The sequence below is a fragment of the Myotis davidii genome, unplaced genomic scaffold, assembly GCF_000327345.1.
Source record: "Myotis davidii unplaced genomic scaffold, ASM32734v1 scaffold765, whole genome shotgun sequence".
In the NCBI taxonomy this organism is placed as follows: Eukaryota; Metazoa; Chordata; class Mammalia; order Chiroptera; family Vespertilionidae; genus Myotis; species Myotis davidii.
Window position 1 is genome coordinate 156381 of NW_006296056.1, and position 22184 is coordinate 178564.

General features: G+C 39.1%; 1 protein-coding gene across 1 annotated transcript; it reads right to left on the bottom strand.

Moving 5' to 3' along the window:
• Positions 1–1742: 1742 nt before the first annotated feature.
• On the bottom strand, positions 1743–13693 carry EFCAB1 (EF-hand calcium binding domain 1). Its single transcript, XM_006770956.2, has 6 exons — positions 13482–13693; positions 8703–8861; positions 7731–7835; positions 6494–6645; positions 6116–6220; positions 1743–2954 (listed from the first exon to the last, which is right to left on the bottom strand). The coding sequence occupies exons 1-6, from the start codon at positions 13537–13539 to the stop codon at positions 2895–2897; spliced, it is 639 nt and encodes a 212-aa protein (XP_006771019.1). The 5' UTR covers positions 13540–13693; the 3' UTR covers positions 1743–2894.
• Between the last annotated feature and the right edge of the window lie 8491 nt (positions 13694–22184).

Sequence of the window (22184 nt, forward strand, 5' to 3'; positions counted from 1 at the left end):
GGGGGGGGGAGTAGGGGAGAAGGCAGGAGAGGGACTGTCACAGTGAATCTAAACAGTGATAACTGTCACACAGCAAAGAGTCTTATCATATAATATGAACAAGGTGAGGGCAGAGCAACTGACCTGGAATATTTTAACCCTCATGGCTTAGCACAAAGCAGGAACTTAGTGAATGTTTTGGATGATTTTATAATGTGAGCAATTGCTGGTTTGGCTTCTTACAAGTGCAATCTTGTACCCAAAGATATTTACAGGTTAAGAATGCAGGACTACCAGAATGCAGTGGCAGTTTTAAAACCCTGTCGTTTAAAAAAAGTACTTGATTGTTTCCCAAACAGAATCTCTCCGAGCTGCTTGCGGGGCGATGCTCTGCTCTCCCAGAGGGGCCTGGCCTGCGTCCTGCTCCTCTTTGCAGAGCACGGGGAGGAGACGGGGAGCCAAAGCGTTGAGAAGTCAGTGAGAGGAAGGTTACACTCAATCTTCCAAACTACACTTGTTCATCCATCGTCCTAATGAGTCGCCCCGAAGGCAGGCAAACATGGGGCTGAGAAACACTGGCTGTACCTCCTGGGATGAGGACTCAGGACAAGACTGGCGGCAGAGCTCCGAGTAAGAGGGAAGAAATCTCGTCTTCAAAGGTCCTCTGTACTCAGGTGACCCTGCTATTAAGTTGAGTAAAATTTCAGTGTTAAAATCACTTATGAGTTCTACAGTAGTGAAATGAAGGGCTCCAGAAATCTAGATATACTAGCAGAGGAAATGATTTGGGCAGATTATGATGAGGAACAGTGAGGGGTGTGAACAGAGCCTATGAGATCTTACGGTCAAGTACTAACATCATCTTAGGTTTCACTTAAATTATTTAGAATTCTTTTAAGACTTTTTTTTAGTTTTAAATAATATGTAATAAAACAGGGTTATTCCCTTGGAAATTGATTTTTTAATCAAACTACAATAAAAAGGTTAGGTACAGCTGTATAAGATTAGTTCTTTAAATAATACATTAAAATCATGGCCAATTATGGTGCATGATGTTAGCAAAGAAGTTCAAAGAATGTGCACCGCATGGAAAGGAATCGGCCTCTCATGCATTGAGCACAGTAGGCCTTTCTGGAGGGTAATCTGGTAACATGTACTACAAATCTCAAGATCACACTGGCCTCTAAGTCAACATTCCTCTATTTACAAACTTACCCCAAGTAAGTAACCGATAATGCATGTGAGAAGATTTGCCTATAAGAATAGTTCATTTCAGAAATTATTTATAATAGCAAAAATGTGTGAGTGGCAGGGAAGTGGTTGAGTGAGTCTGTAGTGATGGGACACTAGGCAGCCATTACAAGTGAGGCTGTAGACAAACATCTAATGACCCGAGAAAATGTTCATGAGATCGTGGTGCATAAAACCAGCAGCTTACAAAAGAGCATTTTCAACATGATCACCTAAAAACATATAGGGTGCCTTCAGAGAACCTGAAAGAATCTATCCCAGAATATTAATGAATAATTTAAATTTATTTGTTGAATTTCCTAAACTTCTGAAGTATTCTTCAGTTAATCTCTGTTACTTTAGAATCAGAAAAATACAGTTACAAAACGAAAAGCATCGTGTATTGCATTATTTATACGTACTCAAGATAGAAAAATTGTGTCAAAGTCCATCTCAATAACAATCTAAAATTTTAGGAAAATACTTGGACAGTGAAATGTCTTTATTTCTTGGAATTGCTTATTCCACTTATTTGTAACTGTCCATTTTTTAATACAATGTATCCGTTTGCTTCATCTTATATAGTAAAAGGTATTTAATATCCCCAAAGCTTCTAAATATTTACATATGGACAGAAGAGATATTAGCCGCTTGGGCATGTTTACTAAAGAGATAGACAACAACTCAAAGAGCGTAACTAAGCCCGTCTTTTCATGCTTCCACCCAATGCCCACAGGCACCTGCTGGAAGTGGGGGGCAGAGGGGAAGTCAGGTCCCCTTATAAGGGAGTATGCAAGGGGAATCCAAGGCAGTGACGGGGACAGAGTAGAGCTGACGTAGGAAGCGGAGGGAGCCAGAACAGGCTTGCCAACTGAGTGCCATGGCAGGAGAAGGGGCAACCAGGATGACTCCAGAAATAAACTGAAAGCGGTGCCCATGCATCATTCATTAAACTCAAAAAACAGCACTTTCCTCTTCCCCTGCTTGCCAAGAGTTTGGATTTATCTTATTGTACTTTTCAACCCACAGTACTTATTGAGAGCCGTTCTGTGCAGAGGACTGTACTGTTATGACAGTACATGGGTATGATGACCCCCAGCCCTCAGATACTTACAATCTAGTCAGGTTGAATGACAAAGCCTCAAACAATAATAAAGACCATATTAAAATATGCGACATGTTTCTTTCATCTCTTTAAATCTCCCCCAGTGCCTAGCAGAATGGTATTTAAATGTTAAATGCCAATGTCTTTCAATACCATCTTAATTATTTACTGTTCCAAAAACATTCAGTATTTCTATGATCTTTAATTTTATTATATCTAGCATTTTTCTGACATGAAAAATATTTGCCTTAATAATTGCCTTATATAACTCAAGACTATATAATTTGACTATTCATTTCATTAATACAAACTTTTCTGATAGTTACATGCTTCAACATATGTCTAGGTATAAAATACCTCTAGCAATGTTAAACCCAAACCCAACAACATCTAATAAGAAACTTCTTACATCCCTTTTACTTGGTGCTTACACCAAAGTTGAATGATATATGTAAGTGAACAACATTCGCCACCCAAACACACAATTCAATATCATCTTTCTAAGTAGAAAAAATATATATACAATACATATACACCTCCTTTTTTATACTCATTTGAGGCAACACAGACATTTAGTTATTCACATATCAATGAATTCATTTGGATCTTTGAATATGTGGGCTTCAAATTCCATTTGGCTCTGTAAAATAAAAGTGCTAATATTAGTACAGGCTTACGAAAAAGGCAGAACAAAACAAGATAGTCCGTATGTCTCCTTTGAAGAGACACAAGATAACAACATCAAGAACTTGTGATGGTCATGCATTTTCTGTTCACTTACAGATGGTGACAGTACAGATTATATTCCAAGAACAATACTTAGTGAGGGGCTACAAGATGAGCAAGACTACACGACCTAGATCTTCAGGAGCCTCCAGTCTAGTGGCAGAAACCATCCAGAAACTGATGAGCTTAATTCACTGAAGTGAGGGCTGCAATAAAGTAAACACACAGTAGACTCTGGGAGGCCAGGAGGACTAATCATGTCACAGCCAGTCGGTAGCAGGTAGCAGACATGCTTCCTAGAGCAAGAGAAGCTGGACAAACAGTTGGGCATAGGGAAGGAATATAGTCTAGTAAGACGAAAACCCAAAAGCTGGATGCTTGGGATTAATAGGGAGAGTGTGGTGTGGTGACCTCAGCAAGAGCAGCTTCAAGTGTGGAGAGGAAGAAGTAATGGTAGTGTAGGCTGCAAATATGGACAATTCTTTCAAGACATTTGACTTTGAAAAACAAAGCCATTGGACAGAAAATAAAAGTAGTTGTGTAATTAAGGTAAGATCTCTCTTTTCCTTTCCTTCCTTGCTTCCTTCCTCTTTCTTTTGCTCCCTCCTTTCCCCCCTTCCTCCTTCCTTTTTACTTCTTTTTTTCTATTCCTTTCTTTTCCAAATGGGACAGGTTTAGACCTATTTAAATCCTGATAAGAAAGTTTTAATAGTGAGGGAAGAGGCTGAAGATAAAGGGTAAAAATAAAGCTTAATGATGAAGTAGTTCTTGAGAAGATGTAAGGGTCTATAGATCCAAAACTTCCCATCAGACACTTCTGAGATCTATCCATTCAGCCATCCATCCATCCACTGAACATGGTACCTACCATGTACTATGCACAGTATATGGGGAAATATGGTAGAAACAAGACCAAGTTCCCATCCTCAGGGAGCTTATATCTATATGGTGACACACACAATAAGTATTTGAGTATATATAGTCTATGTAATGATAAGAACTATGAAGTAAGATTACAGAATAAAGGAGGGGGGTAGTTAAGATGGTCGATGGTATTTGAGCATAATGAGGAAATGGCACTTGAATAGAGACTGAATGACATGACAGAATGAGGCATGTGAAGGTTTGTGGAAAGGATGTTCTAGACCAGTGATGGCGAACCTTTTGAGCTCTGTGTGTCAGCATTTTGAAAAACCCTAACTTAACTCTGGTGCTGTGTCACATATAGAAATTTTTTGATATTTGCAACCATAGTAAAACAAAGACATATTTTTGATATTTATTTTATATATTTAAGTGCCATTTAACAAAGAAAAATCAACCAAAAAAATGAGTTCGCGTGTCACCTCTGACACACATGTCATAGGTTCACCATCACTGTTCTAGACAGAGGCTATAGTAACTGAAAAAGGAACTAGGGAGGAATAGCGAGGTAGCTGGGGTAGGTCCAGGGGTAAGAAAGATTGAGGGAGAGTGGGAGAGGTGGTTGGAGAGAGAAAGGGGCCACTGTATAAGACTTCAGAATCCATTTGTGTTTTTAAATATACTGGATATTGTGAAGAATAGTCAGTACGGGGACAAGAGTGGAAGCAAGAAGGCTAATGATCTAGGGTATGTGACAGATGCTGGCAACGATTTGTGTTTGTGGTCAACAGACCTGTGGAAAAGAGGTTATATTCAAGGGTGCATTTTGAAGGAACAGCTAAAGGTGCAATTGGAGAAAAATTAAGGATTACTCCTAGGGTTTTGATTGATTACCTGAATGTATGGGGTATCATTTATTGAGACAGAGAAGACAGGGAGGGGCAAATTTGGGGGGAAAACCAATAATTTATTGAGATTATCTATTGGATATGTTGAGTAGGCACCTAGAGATACAGACTAGAGACTGGGGGAAGGTGTATTGTAATATTTATATAACAAATCATTCTTCCTGCTTAAAATTTTCCAATGAATCCTCAGGCACTCAAGACAAAATCCAGACTCCAAGCTCCCTTGGGATTGGCCCTTCTATGCATCTCCAGCATCATCACTCATCACCAGTTTCATACCACACCAAATGCTCTTGGAATACAGATTCATTTCTCTCTCTTGTGCGCATCATGCCTTCCCTTTGCTTAGATTATTCATTATTCGTCCCCATTTTGACCTAGCTGACTATTGTGTCCTAGCCTTCCTTGTCCCACCAGCCATTTACCAGTCATCTGATACAGCTGGTTTTGATGCGCTCTTCGTGAGCACCACAATATTCTATACATATCTCTATGGACTCTAGAACCAGGGGACCCAGGGTACTTCATACTTGTTGCATGAACTTGGACAAGTGGGCTAAACTCTTCAAAACTCAGTTTCCTCATCTGTAAAATGAGAATAATAATACTACCTACTTCATAGGGTTGATAAGGGAATTAAATGAGGTGATGTGGATGATAGTGCTTATAACAGTGGATGGCATAGATGAAACCTGTATGTCATTAACTATTATTATAATACTTATCATACTGTTGAGTAATTATTTTCATGTTGACATTCCTCCTAAAAAATATTAACCCTTGAGAACTTCAATTAAGCCTTTCATATGTGCTTCTGGTCCACATTAAGCTTCAATAATTGTTTCTACATAAATGAATGACTTAATGAGTTAACAAACAATAGCATTCGGCCACAATAGTACTATAAAATGAACGATCAGGTTCTTCTTCAGGGGGCTTTCTCTATCTATAAGCTATTCCCTGTGGCTGAAGGTTATTTGTTTTATCCATCACTCACCAAACCAAGAAGACTTGGTTGTTGATCCTACATTATATTTTGGTCACTGTTCAGTAAAAAATAATACCTTTCTTCCTTATTTAAATACCTATCCTAGGATGTGTTTATTTTTATTTTATAGAGAGGAAGAGGAGAGAGAGAGAGAGAGAAATGATAAATATTGATCAGTCGCCTCCTTCACATGTTCCAACGAAGGATGGGACCCATAATCCAAGTATGTGCCTGACTGGGAATCAAACCTGCAGCCTTTTAGTGCCGTGAACGGTGCTCCAATCCCCTGGCCAGTGTAACAATATCTTTCTTTACCTTTGGATCAGGTAGACATGGTCCAAAAGCTTCCAGTAGAAGAGTTTCTTCTCTCACAGCTTGTTCATAGTCTGAGAAGGACAGCTTCCCATCATGGTCATGATCCTAGGAGTGACCAGCCGTATATGCGTCAACATGTAAAATACTTATTGCAGATACAACTGTCTTTTCATGGTCAAATGTTACTGGAAATAAGGTATTAGAGAAGGGAGACTAGTTAAATTGTAATGAACTATCAATATTATAAAAAAAGAGCATAATCCAGGTGTTTGATTTCACCAAGCAGAAAACTGATAGTTACTATCATTTGAATTATTATTTTTATCCCACAATTAGCCTTTAAATTTTAATATAAAACTCTACATTATACATATTTACCATTTTCTTAAGTGTTATTTCAACCAAATCTTTGATTCCTTCATCAGGGTCTTCTTCAGATGGCTGTTTAAGAAGGCTGTTCTTCAACATGTGGAACATTTCCTCCTTTGAAATGAATCCATCACCATTCAAATCAAACACTTCAAAGCAATCTTTTAAAAAATAGCCAATTAGGAATTTGATATTATCCTTAAGGTAACATTTGTTCTGATAAAGTTTTCAAGACCAAGGTCTATATTGATGTTCTTAATCAATGCCACAGGCCTTAACACAATCTAATTTCCATAATAAATGCTTAATGTTCACTTGTTGAATATATGCAATATTCCTTAGAAAAAGTTTCATTACAGTCAGCTATGGAGAAGCATGACAAGAGACAATAAGTTGGCATAATACCCCCCAGGTATTATGTTGAGTGAAATAAGCCAATCAGAAAAAGACAAGTATCACATGATCTCACTTATAGGTGGAATCTAATGAACTGATGAACAAAAAAGATCCAAAGACATAGAAGCATGTAACAGATTGAAGATCCTCAACAAATAACTTATATGCATATGATGCACATATGCATAATACATGGTCACAGACATAGTGTGGTGAATGCCTGGCGGGGGGCGGGGGGAATTGAACTGTGGAGGGGGTCAATGAGGGAAAAACAAGGGACATCTGTAATACTTTCAACAATAAATATAAATTTAAAAAAAGAAAATTAAGGTAAAAAAGAAGCAATAAGTTGATATTTTTCATCTTGAAACTCGTGGAAAACTGACATATAATTCTTTTATTTTTATTAAAAAATTTTAATGTTGACATAATTCTCAAACAGAGTTCATCAAAATTAAGAATTAACTAAGAATCAGAGCACTAGAATCAATATCCCCTACTTTTATGGTTATAATTCAAGTACTTAAATATGCAAAAACATAATCTTAAGACCTTTAATGTAAATGTATATATACATGATTAGCACCTATAACATGTGCTTATCTAGTCTTGCTTGACATGAATTACTCTTCAAAATCTCTTGATTTTTCTTTTAATTAATTTTTTTTCAACCTTTAGCATTGACTTGAATTTGCTCCGTAAAAGAGGCTAACGGGTATTCCAACCAACCAACCAGCCAACCCACCAACCAACAACCTCCTTCACTGGCTGGGTTGGAAGAAATCGCTTTAAAATGTTTTAGATATGCTGGGCATAATGTGCAAACCAGTAGGATAACCTGAAATCTTACATTTCATTTTTTCTTCCAAAGTTCCTCGAAGAAACAGTGATAATCCATATACCCACTCTGATACACTTACACAACCATCATTGTCTTTATCAAAACCTCGGAATACTAAAAAGAAAAATAAGGGCAATGTAATACTTGTGCTGCATTTTTACTCTCAGTAATCTACATTGGTACTACTCACTTTTAAAGTTTAAACAAAACTTCAGGATCATATGGTCCAACATTCCCATTTGACAAAGGAAGAAACTAACTTTCACATTTTCTCCTCATATTTTGTTGTAACAAAGTAAATTCTGAATATCTAAATATGTTAATAACTAGTTATTAACATATAACTATTGATATATTAAATATATTGCTATATTAACATAAAATATATAATTTTGTATTTTTGTTACTCAACAAATGTAATGCTTTATTACATGGTAGACGGGACTATATCTTGATTCTTATTGAAATACTTTCAATGATGTAAAGAAACTTAAATGTCCTTTTAAAACTATTCTTCTTATTATTATATTTATTAAGTAAAAATAGAAATATTTTATGTTTTCTTTTTTAAAGTAAGGGAAGCCTAATTATTCAAGCTGACTCTGTCCACTTCTTAAATACACAAAATAGAGTGGATACTATTTCCATCCCTATGATCTTTTTCTTTTAAAAAAATTAAATTTATTGGGGTTACATTGGTTAACACAATTATATAGTTGTAAGGTATATAATTCTGTAATACATTATCTACATATTGTATTGCATGTTCAAACCCCAACTCATGTCTTTTTCCATCACCATTTATCCCCCCTAAACTCCCCTCACTCTCATTTCCCTCTCCTATGATATTTTTCTTGAATATAAAGATTTAAATTTTATATTTGAATGAAATTGGGAATATAGAACATCAAGGTTTTACAAACAGTAAGTCCAACTCAATACTTTTTTTTCAGTTATGGCTGGATTTGTATTTTTCCTTACCTCTGTCCATAATCATGTCATCTGTCATTCCAAATGTCACATGCAAGAAGTTTCTAAATGCATTACGATCCAGTCCATTGACCACACCTTGTCGCTCTATTATATCTCCCACCAAGTTATAATAAAGTTTTATAAGACACTTCACTTCAAATTTATTAACTGTGGAAAAATAAAGATATAACAAAAATGTGTTTAAATCTTTAATTTCTAACTTAAATTTTGCATTAATGAATTTATAGACTAACATTTTAAAGCCATCAGATATGTAGTTGTCAGCAATCCTATGGTATTTTTTTAATCCTTATCCGAGGCTATGTTTTTACTGATTTTAGAGAGAGAGGGAGGAGAGAGAGAGAGAGAGAGAGAGAGAGAGAGAGAGAGTGAGTTGCCTCCCCTACACATCCCCATCAGGGATCGAACTGCAACCTAGGTATGTGGTATGTGCCCTGACCTGGAATCATCCCCAACATTGTAGATTACAGGAGGTTATGGGGATGCTCCAACCAACTGAGCTACCCAGCCAGGGCAGAAGACATATCTGTTTTGAGATTCATGACCCTTAAATTAACAGAGGATGGCTACTACAGAGGATTCTCCACTAAAATGAGAGAAAAAGCCTTCCCTCCAATATCCAACAGGTGCAAGCTCAGTCACACTTAGGAAAAAAGAAGACAGTATCAGTCAAGGTACCTGAGTGATGATCGTGGGGTCCAATCCTAAGCCTTAAAAGGCAGCAGGGATATGGTTCAAAGTAAGTATGGTAATGTTTAAGAATGCTAACCTTCCTTGCATTTTGATTATAGGCACTCATGAGACTTGTAATTTAGCATTCCCCTGGAAATAGATACCAGGCTCCTGAAAGTCAGGAGACAATTTTTATTTCATATTAGCCTTAGTAAATCCATAATTGAGATTTTGGAAATTAAAATCACCCATTTTCCAAAAAAAGTGTTTAAACATATTTTAGCACTCTTGTAGCTCTTATTGCAGATGAACTGAAATTAACATGCAATTATTCAGCAGTACTTTGAATGAAGGCAATTTTTATTGAAAGGATACACACACATTCATATTTGTCAACACACATCATTGTATAAAGGGTGGTGTTTTTAAAGAGTGAGATAATTATTTGTGTTTCAATTCCCATTTCAGATATGTTAAGTGGAAGGGTTATTGCCTAGCATTAAGAACAAAAAGGTGAGTCCTAACCAATTTGGCTCAGTGGATAGAGCGTCAGCCTGCATACTGAAGGGTCCCAGGTTTGATTCCAGTCAAGGGCATGTACCTTGGTTGAGGGCACATTCCCAGTGGGGGGTGTGCAGGAGGCAGCTGATTGATGTTTCTCTCTCATCGATGTTTCTAACTCTCTATCCCTCTCCCTTCCTCTCTGTAAAAATCAATAAAAATATATATTCTTTAAAAAAGAACAAAAAAGTGAGTTTAAATATGAATTATAGGTAGAAGATGGGGATGAGTTTATTTCAAACCAAGACAGAGTATTTTTTAAAACAAGGACAAAACCTGCATGCATGTAAAAGAAGACAGAACAGAGAAATGGAGAAATCACATCTAATCCTACAGGTCAGGACAGGCCTGAGTATGATTTCTGGTTTGGGATACCAAAATGTAAGAGGGATATTAAAAACCTTGAAAAACAAATGATTTAGTCAATAAATTAAATAATAGACAAGAGTATAATGATTATAATTTTTAAAAGAGCTGTTAGTTGCAGTAGAAAATGGTATACCAGTTTGTCAAAAAGTTAAACACAGAAATTCTGTGTAATCCAGTGATTCACTTTTGTGTATATACCCAGAGAACTGAAAGCAGGGGCTCAAATACTTGTACACCAAGCATGTCAAACTCAAAGGCTGCCATGGGCCAAATAAAGAAGGTTTAAGTTTATGTGGGCAACTTAAAAGCAAAAGCTTCAATTTTCATAGAAACGTAGGTTTATTTCTATAGAGACATGCTGAATAAAATGGGCTGCTAGTATTAGTGGAGAGAATGGTGTGCCTGCACATAAGGCACATTAGGGAAATGAATGCAACATGATTACAGTAATCAGTCATTAGCAAACGTTGTAGTTCGTTATTAATAACTAGAGGCCCAGTGCATGAAATTCGTGCACTGGTAGAGTCCCTAGCAGCTGCCGGCTGCCGGCCGGGGCCTCCCTCCCTTCCCCTGGCTGGCCCTACTCCCTAGTCAAATTCCCGGACAACTCGTGGTTGAGGGGACAATTTGCATACTATGCTTTTATTATATAGGATTATGTATAACAGAATATTGTAAAAATTAAGTTACAAAATTTTTATTAAAATATTTCTTACATACCATTATATTAGGTGGGCTACAAAAAATATTCATTGTGGGCCACATGTGGCCCCCAGGCCGCGAGTGAGACATGATTGTTGCACACCAAAGATCATAGCAACGTTAGTCACAGTAGCCAAAAGTGGAAGCAATCAGTGTCCACTGGTGAATGAATGGATAAACAAAATATAGTAAATGCATACTATGGGTGATTATTTGGTTTCATAAAGGAAGGAAATTTTGGCACATGGATGAAACTTGAAAACTTTATCTGAGTGAAATAAGCCAAACAAAAAAGAACAAATACTGTATGATTTCACTTATATGATATACCTAGAGTGATGAAATTAATAAAGACAGAAAGTAGAATGGTAGTTGCCAGGGGTTTGGGGAAGTGGAAAATGGGGAGTTATACTATAATGGGTATAGAGTTTCAGTTGGGAAAGATAAAAATGTTCTGGAGCTTAATGGTGGTAACAGTTGTGCAACAATTTAAATAAATTGAATACACAGACCTGTACATTTAAAATAGTAAAATTTAACCACAATTTAAAAATATTCTCAAAGTAAAAAGGCTGTTGGCTAGTTGGGAAAGAAAAGACTGCTTAAAGAGTGACTGACTATACAACATCCCCTTCACTCAGCATTTTATGTTTCATCTTTTTCCATCTCGGCTGAAATAAAGATGAAAGAATATTAGCTTAATTTATTACCCAAGGATGCAAGATTAGCCATAAGAAAACTTTTCTTGCTGAAATGTTTCTTAAGCTCTAGAATACAATACTAAATACAGTTAAGAAAAGTTCAAGGATGGGCTTTCATTTTTTGGGGTTGGTTTGATTGTTCTTCAGATCATATCTGTAGAGTTGCAGATTAACTCTATGACCACTGAAGATACTTTCTTCTCTGATTCCACAAAATTTATCCATTTAATCCTAGTGGGATTATCATCTGCCAACTGAAAGGAAATATAACTTTAGGTGAAAGGTCCTCTGTTTAAAGGAATTTAATGTCAAGGACTTGAAACTCTTCCTATAGAATTTAACTAGTAATCATCCAAGTTTTTCAGGCTCACTTTAAAATGTTTATGTAAGTACAAAAAGCAAGAGTTTATCCTGCCATGTGTTTCTTTATCTTTTAACACACTCACCTCTTAATTATTCACAGCATGTCTGTTTGCAAACGTACTGAACAGGGAGCAAATTAAATTCAGCATTGTATATTGAAATTATTTCATTTTTTATTCAAAGTGTTTACCAGATGTCTTAGAGGGTGTGGTCTTCTCCCAGAAATGGAAGTATTTTAAGAAAAACAACAACAGAACAAACTCTCATCATATTATAATAACCATAATAATGCCTTAAATGACAGGATGACTATTTTTCTAAGAAGTTTGAGATGCTTATACACACTCTAATTTTCATTTACAGCACCACTCCACTAAGAGAGCCTTTCTTACTACTCATTGCATTAGGTACACATACAATTAAAAGAAACGAGATCCTGTAATCTCTAGAACTACATTAAAACATGTTTGTTCCTCCTTCTTTGCACAGTGGGAGTGGTCTTGGGATTATGTCTTCTTCTATTTCCTCAGGTGGCCAGTAGTTTTGCAATCAGCATGCAATTCATAAGCTTGCTCAATGGACAACACCATCTTCACCTAAACCATGTCCTTATCTTCCTGGCCCAGGCACACTTCTGTTTTTCAGTCTGAATACAATTCTAAAGTTACCTAGGAAAGTCTAGGACCGCCTTTTAGAATGTGCAGTTGGAGCAGATACCTTTAATAAGTGCTCATCTTGTCACTGGCAAAGTACCCTGCAACCCCACCAGCAACTGGAAAGTGGAAGTCTAGGGCTGGGAACAGATTCTTTACCATGTGTTTAGCTTCGGTGAGCTCTTTGGGCTCACTTCCCATCCAGCTCTGACACAGGTTTGCTTCCTAAGGGCGTTCAATCCTTGATAACCATTTCTCCTTATGGATCTCTTGGTAAGTACCCAGTATTGAACCCTGTCATTTTACTTGCTCTAGAAAGCTAGAATGCAAGTGTATGTTGCTTGTGATACTTTTCTCGACTCCCTGGTTTTGAATAGTCACTTTACACCTATGACCGAGTCTAAAACCACATGTGTCTCCTGGGTATATAAATCACGTATCTGTAATGTAAGGGTAAATTAAGAAGAGCGCTTGAGAAGCAAGTAAGTGTGCTTGTGGGAGTGCAATCCTAGATGCCTGGACACCTGGATAGCGATCCTTAAGTTGATTGGCAGGCGTGGAGCCTGCTCCGAAAAGCTAACATCCAGGTATTCCCGTCCAGGCTTCTCTTTAAGGGTGGTGGAGGGGACTCCAGGGCCCAAAGGCTGGGAGTTAGGAAGCAGGTTGGGCAGAACATTTTAGCACCCGGTAGGGCAGGAGACCTGGACCAGGAGCCTGCGCTAATCCAGCACTTGATTCGTACTTACAATGCTTGCAATTTTTAGTTAAGGTGTCCGTCAACTTCTGCAACTTCTTGCGGTTCATGCCGCGCGCTCAGGAAATCGGGCAGAGGCGGGTGTCTAGGGATGCGGCTGCCAGGATCCTCGCTGGGCCTAGGTCTGGGCCGGGAAAAAGCGCCCTGGGTCTCCATCGCCCCACACCTGCTGTGCTCTAACACACAAAGTGGCCATGGCAACGCCCTGGCCGGCCGCTGATTGGTTCCCTGCGCGCGCAGTGTGCGTGCACCGTGCTAACAAACAACGTGGCCATGGCAACGGCTGGGCCAGCTTCTGATTCGCTCCTGGGGCTGGGCGCGCCCGCCCACTTGGAGGGTCCTGGCCAGACACATAGCGGACTGTGTTCTGATTGACGTCGGGATTCTAATTTTTCAGCTGTTGCTGCCTTTGGGGTTCACAGCACCTTTGATTGACTGCACGGGGATTCATCAAGGTCTAAAATATCTTGTGTACGCTGTGTGAAGGGTGTTTGGGGTGGTGAGCGTTGTACCCAAGGAAGCTTAAAATCTACTGGGAGATTTGGGGAACTTGGAGGAGCTTCCAGAATTAGCAGGTGTGTAATCCAGACGGTTGTTTTATGGGGTACAGAAGGGTGAGAAGAACTTGGAATAGGTTTTTTCTCTCCCTCTCTCCCCTCCCCCTTATTCTTGGGGGTGGGGTGAGGCTGTCAGTAGAATCTGGGAAAAGCCACTAGCAATTTTTAAGCTAGGTAAAGGGGCAGCCTTCCTAATAAACAGACTGACAACTGACACTTATCTGTGGGGTTGAACCCAATCTTGCTTTTCTGGCAAATACTCCTTTAAGTAAAACTGAAGGAATTTTTTACTCATTTGACAGACAAGTCTGCAAACAAAGAATAGTTCTTACACCTTTAATGTGGGAAGGCTTTCTGCTCTTCTTAACCACAGATAAAACACCATCTTTGAATTAGGACGACAATAAAATGGGTTCATTCAGCCAGGAGTACAAAACCTACAGTATTGTCCAGTGTATCTACTTGTTTAACGTTAGAGGGGAAATACCTTGGAATACAAATTATTTTATAGTATACATACTGTCATTGTTAGGCTGAAAACAGAAAATTTCTGCCAACCATGAGTAACAATCCAATATAAAATAGTTTCGCCTGGCTGGTGTGGCTCAGTGCCTGAACATTGACCCATAAACCAGGAGGTCACAGTTAATGTGAATCTTCCAGGTCAGACACATGCCTGGGTTGTGGGCTCAATCCCCAATAGGGGGCATGCAGTAGGCACCGGAGTGATGTTTCTCTTTTATCGATGTTTCTATCTCTTTATCCCTCTCTCTTCCTCCCTCTCTAAAAAAATCAATTAAAAATTAGTTTCAGTGTTGATGTCTCTGATTTTTTCCTTGTTTTATTTATTTGTTGAATAAAAAATTGGGATGCTGTTTGACACCAGAGTCAATGATGCTTGGTGAAGGCAGGGACTGTATTATCCTAAAGAAAATTTCCTGCCAACAGTTAACCAATGTATGATTGTGATTATGAGTTTCCAACAGTTTTCTGGTTAAATAGTATTCCTATATGTCTTCTTATCTAGCAGCTGGGACATTTCTAATGAGATTACAGACAACAACTGGGGAGGACTGGACATATTCTAATTACACTCACCTGTTTCTGGGGTCCAACCCCAGCAGGTCCAGGGGTCCCCAAAGGTGTGGACGGAGTCAGTGAAGAAGGAATGACACAGAGACAGTGTTCGGTTGATCAGCAGCCTAGCCAGGATCTCTAGCCAAGTTCTGGTCAGGATCTCCAGAGAAGTTCTGGTTAGGATCTCCAGCCAGGTTCTGTCTTCTAAGTTCCGTCGCTAAGTTCCGTCGCTAAGTTCTGTCTCTAGGATCGTCAGTTCTAAGTTCTGTGAGTTAAAGAGATTAATTACCAGCCTGGCACTTAGATAAGGGGTTTTATTCCCTCCCTAACTTCAGGGGAAAATCCCTACCTGGGGAAACAACCTTTTGCAGAGAGGTGACCTTGGTTAAAACACAGCGCCAAGAAGGTGAGCAAACATATTAAGAACAGTATGCCATATATGCCAGGTCCCTTGAAACAGCAAGGATGGACTGGCTCCCGGCAACCTGTGAAACCATAGTGGCTTTTGTTAGATTATAAAATTGTAGGAAATATTTAATGCATAGAGGTTATTGTAGTGCTCATTTCAAAAGACATGGAGCCAAAAGAATGGTTGCCGATAGTTACAATAAAAGAAACTGTAGGTCTGTTTCTGCTTGTGGGTCTATTAAGAACCTTCCTTCTACTAGGTTTTCTGAAGGGACCTCTACTGGCACAGGGAGTAGGACTCCTCTGGTGGGGTCACAATGATGGGCCCCTCTTCAGGTATCCCTGAAGATACACTCAGTGCTTGTTGGGGAACACCGATGGATGAATTAAACAGTTCTTAATTCACAAGCTTCAGGCCTAGGACCCATCAACCATGTTCCCTTGAAGTGGAAAAAATGAAGAAAGGACAAAACCACGGAAAGTTGAAATTAAGGATCAAAAATACCGTGGCTGGTGTAGCTCAGTTGGCTGAGCACGCACCAAAGGGCTGCCAGTTCAATTCCCAGTCAGGTTCAATTCCACAAACCAAAGTTATAGGTTCCAACACATGTATCGGGGTGTGTATGGGAGGCAACTGATTGATGTGTCTCTCTCACGTCCACATCAATGTTTCTCTCCCTCTGCCTTCCTCTGTCTCTAAATCAATAAAAGTGTATTTTAAAAAAGAAACAAATCTGTTCTACCAAGCAGAATTACTTAACCTGCTAATAAAACTTTTGAGGTATCCTCTTTACATTCTTCCTCCTTCCCATATTCTTTCTTCCATGCTATTCTTTTAGCAGAAAATTTCCAAGCACATTGTTCTATAAAACTCACTTCTCTGAGAGAGTGGCCTACAGAATTATACTTCCTATGAGGTCTTGAAAACCCTCAGGGAAAACAAGATATTTATTACGGGCGGTTTTGTCAACATGTTCTCAAACTTTAGAACTTTCTTCACATTTTTTGTGAAGTTTTTGCACTTAGTATTTGCAGAGTTTAGAAACAAGAGGTAGGCCTGAGAGACTCAACTAATCACATTTCAAGGCAAATTGAAATTTCTATTCTCGTGTTGATTAGATATAGGATTGCTTTCCCCTCAGGGCTTTTTCAGAGGAAGGCAATTAAGCCAGAACAGTTACCTCATATCAAATCAATTGACAATGGAATAATAAAAAACTGTGTTTAATTTGTACTGTACACAAATTTTACTGTGCATGAAATGATCATAGAACTTTCCAAAATTCAAGCGACTTTGAGATGGATACTTTTGTAAATAAAAAGTACATAAAAGTGACTATTAACGCTATAAATATTTCTAATTCTGTGTGCAAAACAATCTCCCCTTGGACTCACAATTAGTTGGAGTTTTGCCATGATAAATAAGTTGGACCTTGAATTGATGAAAGTGTTTTATTTAATGTGAACTCTTTATGATAAAGGCATTTGGAAACTGTTTAGGAAATGACATCATAGAACTGATTTCCAAGTATATTACAAACCTATTATGAAATTACTTCAATAAAAGAAAAATATAAAGCTTAGCTATCTATCTATGCAATTTCAATTGAATCTTTCCAATTTTATTTTGTAGAGATAGTGATGAGAAATTATGAGGTGATTTTAGGCAATTTGGGTGGTTGAATCTCCCCTGCTCTCTTACCACTTTTCCTTTTGGCTGCTCTGCTGAAATGACAGTCTGCTGTCAGTACCTCCAGCCACCCAGCTCTCTCACCCCAGGCCTTCTGCATATTCTTCTCCCATCCCCAGAGGAAACGTGAGTTTTTGACTCCCCATAGAAAGTTAATCCCTCATACCCTGTGGTGTTTTCTCTGCCTCTGGACCAATTTCTTCCTAGTGCTTGCCACAGTGACTGACAGCTTTCTTTCTCTAATCTCTCCTCCCCACTGGATTGTCAACTACATGACCCCACCCCCTTCTTTTGTGCTCTCACTCTCACTCAGATTCTTTTTTCCTGTGTTTATGACTATTTGTATCTCTGTATCTATCGCCTATCCCAGTGGTCGGCAAACTCATTAGTCAACAGAGCCAAATATCAACAGTAAAACGATTGAAATTTCTTTTGAGAGCCAAATTTGTTAAACTTAAACTATATAGGTAGGTACATTGTTATTGACTTAATTAGGGTACTCCTAAGGCTTAGGAAGAGCCACTCTCAAGGGGCCAAAGAGCCGCATGTGGCTCGCGAGCCGCAGATTGCTGACCACGAACCTATCCTTCAATACCTCTAAAGCTTTATAACACATTCCACTTTCTATTGTCTGTATTAAGGGAGAGTGATGGGAGAAATCACTTGAGCAGAGATGATCCTCCCCTCACCACCACACCCTCCCCCCCGGCCACACAGCACCCCTTCATGGAGAGCCCTGTGAATACATACCAGGCCTTTAAAGGGGTAAGTATTAAAGAAGAGCTTTTCTCAAAATATACTGTCAATATTCACTGGTGTTAATACATTTCTACATAAGTTTTTAAAGTCATAATCAAGAAGTAAGGTAAGTGCCTAAGGCTTACTAAGGATAGGATTCTTATATCTTTTTTGTGGTGTTTTTTTTTAAACCTCACCAGAGGATATTTTTTCCATTGATTTTCAGACAGAGTGGAAGGGAGAGAGGAAGGAGAGACACACATTGATTGGTTGCCTCCAGCAATTGCCACATGGGGCTAGGGATCGAACCTGAAACCAAGGTACATGCCCTTGACCTGGAATCAAACCCTAGACCTTTTGGTCCATGGGCTGACGCTGTAACTACTGAGCCAAACTGGCCAGGGAAGGATTCTTATATCTTACATGTAATTTATGAAGTTGTAAATTAAGATGTGGCATGCCATAAGTAATTAATGTGATGGCAATTATGTCAATAGGCTGAGTAAGTAAGCTGCTCCTCCAGGCCTTAAGGAGATGACCAAGTAATCCTGCGGCACCCTCTGGGCTCCTTCCCACTGAGTGCTGGGTCATGGGCACCCAACTGCCCTATCTACATAACCACCACATGGCCAGGAAGGGCCTGCCTCTTTCCAGGGAGCCCGGAGCTCCTGGTGGCATTCTGACACTACCCATGGCAGCTGTCACATCCCTCCAACACAAAACCAGACCAGGCTTATCCTCTCACACCATTCCTGGCACTGCCTAGACCTCTGAAACAATGCCGACCAGAAAAGCGCATGTACCATCCAAATACTTGAGACCCGGCCCTTGTAAACACATTCCTTGCCTCCATTATTCTTGATCACCCAGAGGACAGGAAGCTCCCATAATTACTTTTCTCCAATGATCTTACCTCATTAGGAGACTTTATTTCTTAGCCTAGACCTGTCTAACCCCTTTCAACTGTACCCAACACATTTCTTTTCCGTTGTGAACATTTACCTTACACGATCCATCTTTGCACAGGGCCCCTCTACATTGTTCTTCTCTGAAACCGGTTTCTCCCCTAAAAATACTGCTTCTTCTATGATATTCCATACCTACACACTCCCAGCCAGGAGGAAGTCAAAATTCTTTTGCAGTATCATATTAGTTATGTCTTTTCTTCTCAGCTATCCTCCCAGGAAGTTCAGGCATGCTCACTACCTCCACTGCTGCACCTCCTGTTTTATCCATCCTTTTGGCCCTTGCCTAGCTCCCGCAATAGCCCACTGTCTCCTACCTGATGCTTCTTTAAGCCATCCAAAGGATTGCCAAAGTGATTTAGCTAAAACACAAAGCCAGTCAGTCATGTCTTTCTTCTGCTTAATGTTGAGATGCCTTCTGGGTGCCTGCAAGATATATCCAAGCCTCTTGGCGTGGTTTCCACACTTCCCCGGGGCCTGGCCTCTGCCTGGCTTATAAGCCTCTCCTCTCACATGCTCCTGTCTATTTAATGGCTGGAGCTCCAGCAGACATCTTAGATAGACCATGAGGTTCATGAGGGCCAGGGACCCATTCAGAGTGAAGGGGTAGAACTAAAAGGTGCCGTTTCCCTTACAGATCCAGGCAATCCTGGATGGGGATGTGAAATAGGTTTCTATCTCAGTCATCCTATTGGTATTTGAGGGTTTTCAATTACTTTAAATTATACCTAATCCTACTAAGACAGTCTTTAAAATGAGAAAATTGGACTTATTTTCTTCAAGTCCTTCCAGCTTTGTGATTCTTGAAAACGAAAGTAAAGTTGACATGAGATCCATCTACTCTCACGGTCTCTTTACTAAGTTGAAATTTATGATAATGTCAAGCAGTTGACCATTTTTGACCTACAAAAACCTGCAATCTCATATCAACCTCATGTGTCATGATATCTTTTCATATTGCTCAATATTTCAAATGATTGAAAGCAAAGCCAAGATTTCATCTGCAATTTCAAAGTGGCTTTATTATTCTTCAGTCACTCAAATTTCTATGATTCCCATTCTAGATTTTTGGTCTAGATTTTTGGTATGCTATTGAGAGAAGTTTGGGATATTTTTTCTTTCAAGTGTCTCCCATATGGGTGGGGAAACACTAAATGGCTGTCCCCAAATAGTCCACACCTGGAGAGGGTGCTGCTCTGTTCTCACTGCTTGAGGATGCCTGACCGAGAAAACCCTGGTGATGTGTTCTCTGGCCTTTGATTAAAATTAATATTGCCAACCAGACCACTCAGAGCACATGTTGTCTAGCATTTGAGAAACGTAATCATGTTTAAAGAAAATCTTTCCTGCTCACGTGTCATTGTTGACATGGGGTTACATACTAGTATAGGAGGGTTCAGAGACATTCTCTTTGAAGTATAGAGACACAGGCAAATCAAAAAAGATGATTTCACAGTCAAAGTTGTAGAAAGGATATGGCCAACATTGTTATCTTTATATTTGCAGATGTGCTTTTATTCTGTTTCAGGGAGGAGGACTTTTAAGATGACATATTCCAGGAAAGTCATGGGATCCGTTTCCATGTGGTACACTGATTGCATTAGTTCCTTTATTTAACCGATATTCTGGATGCTGGGTCTATGCCAAGTGAGTCACATTAGATACTCATGGGTTATGCTCCACTCCTGCTTGCTGGGCTCTAACCACCCCTGGTCATGTGGTGAGTGGTGTATATGCTAGTCCGGTAAGACTGTATTTTGAACTCTGTGGGACCCTACAGGAATTCAGTCCCTGAGACGTGCTAGTCCAGGCAATGCTTCCAAAAATCTAGAGTGGGGAGCGCTCAGTTTGTTCACTTATTCAAATATGATGATGAGATAAAATAGGACCTGAATTATTATAAAACAATGGGCTCTCTGCAGAAGTGAGAAGAACAGAGAGGTGACAGGTTCCAGCAGTCCTTTCCAGAGGTGCGTTGATAGAATGTCACAGTTAATCTGTGGGGCAGCAGGCCTGGGACACAAGTGCATTCTTTTAGTTTGCATCATATTCCCAATGTTATGCCTCATTGTTTTAAAGGCAGGGAGGAATGATCAACCTTCGGAGAGGATAACAGAAGCGGGATGTGTACTTACTAGTATATGCTATTGACTTGCTCATTCATTCATTCAGTCAGTCAACAAGCACATTTTGACATACAATACTGAGTAGACATACATGATCCCTCTCAGGACACTTATAACTTAGTGAAAAGACAGATGCTGATTAAATAATTTAAAAAGCAGGTAACTGCAAGCTGTGCAATGTATTGTGAGAGAAAAATTCAAGTAATCTTGAATGAGGTACTGGTGAGAGGCCACTGTTACTTTTCATTAAGATAATCTGACAAGAATAACATAGTACCCAAAATACAACCACCATCAGTTTAGTGCTTTGCAAGCAGATAGATATGAATATAATATCTGCCCCATCATTAACTAGCCAAGTGATACTGGCAACTTACAAACCTTTCCATGTTCATTTTCCACATTGAACGATGACCAAAGAGATAATGCTCACCTCTAACAGCATCTGGGAAGATAAACTTCAGCAATAACTGAAGCATTTAAGTCACTATATGGCAAACAGTAAGCTGCACTCAGTGCCTTGTTAGATGCTACCATTACCAGTGGTGGTAGGCTATCTGTGGGAGCAACATTATGTTCCCCAAGAAGATTCATGCCCCAATCCCCAGGACTGTGTATTTGTTACCTTAGATGCAAAAGAGGCATTGTAGATGCTATCAAGGTTACTAATAACAGTGTACCTTAAGATAAGGAGATTATATTGGATTATCCTGCTAGGTTCAATGTAACCACATGAGGGAAAGATAGAAGGGGAAGGCAAGAGATTCACAGCACAAGAAGGACTGCACATGCCATTGCTGGCTTGAAGATGGAGGGGGCTACATATCAGGGAAATGAAAACATCAGTCCTACAACCATAAAGGAATTCATACTACCAACAACCTGAATGAGTTTGGGAGATCTTCTCCCAGAGCCTCCAGATGGCTGGCATTTTCATTTCTGCCCATTAGGCTCTGAACAGAGGACCCAGTCGAGCGTGGCAGAACTTTGTGCTATTGTTTTAAGCTGCTAAATTTGTGGTATTTTGTAGCAGAGCATTAGGAAATGAATACACCATTTCCATTTTTTTGGAACTTCAACAGGTATTATAATAATAAAATCCAAATCTCAAAAAATTTTGAAAAATTTTATTGA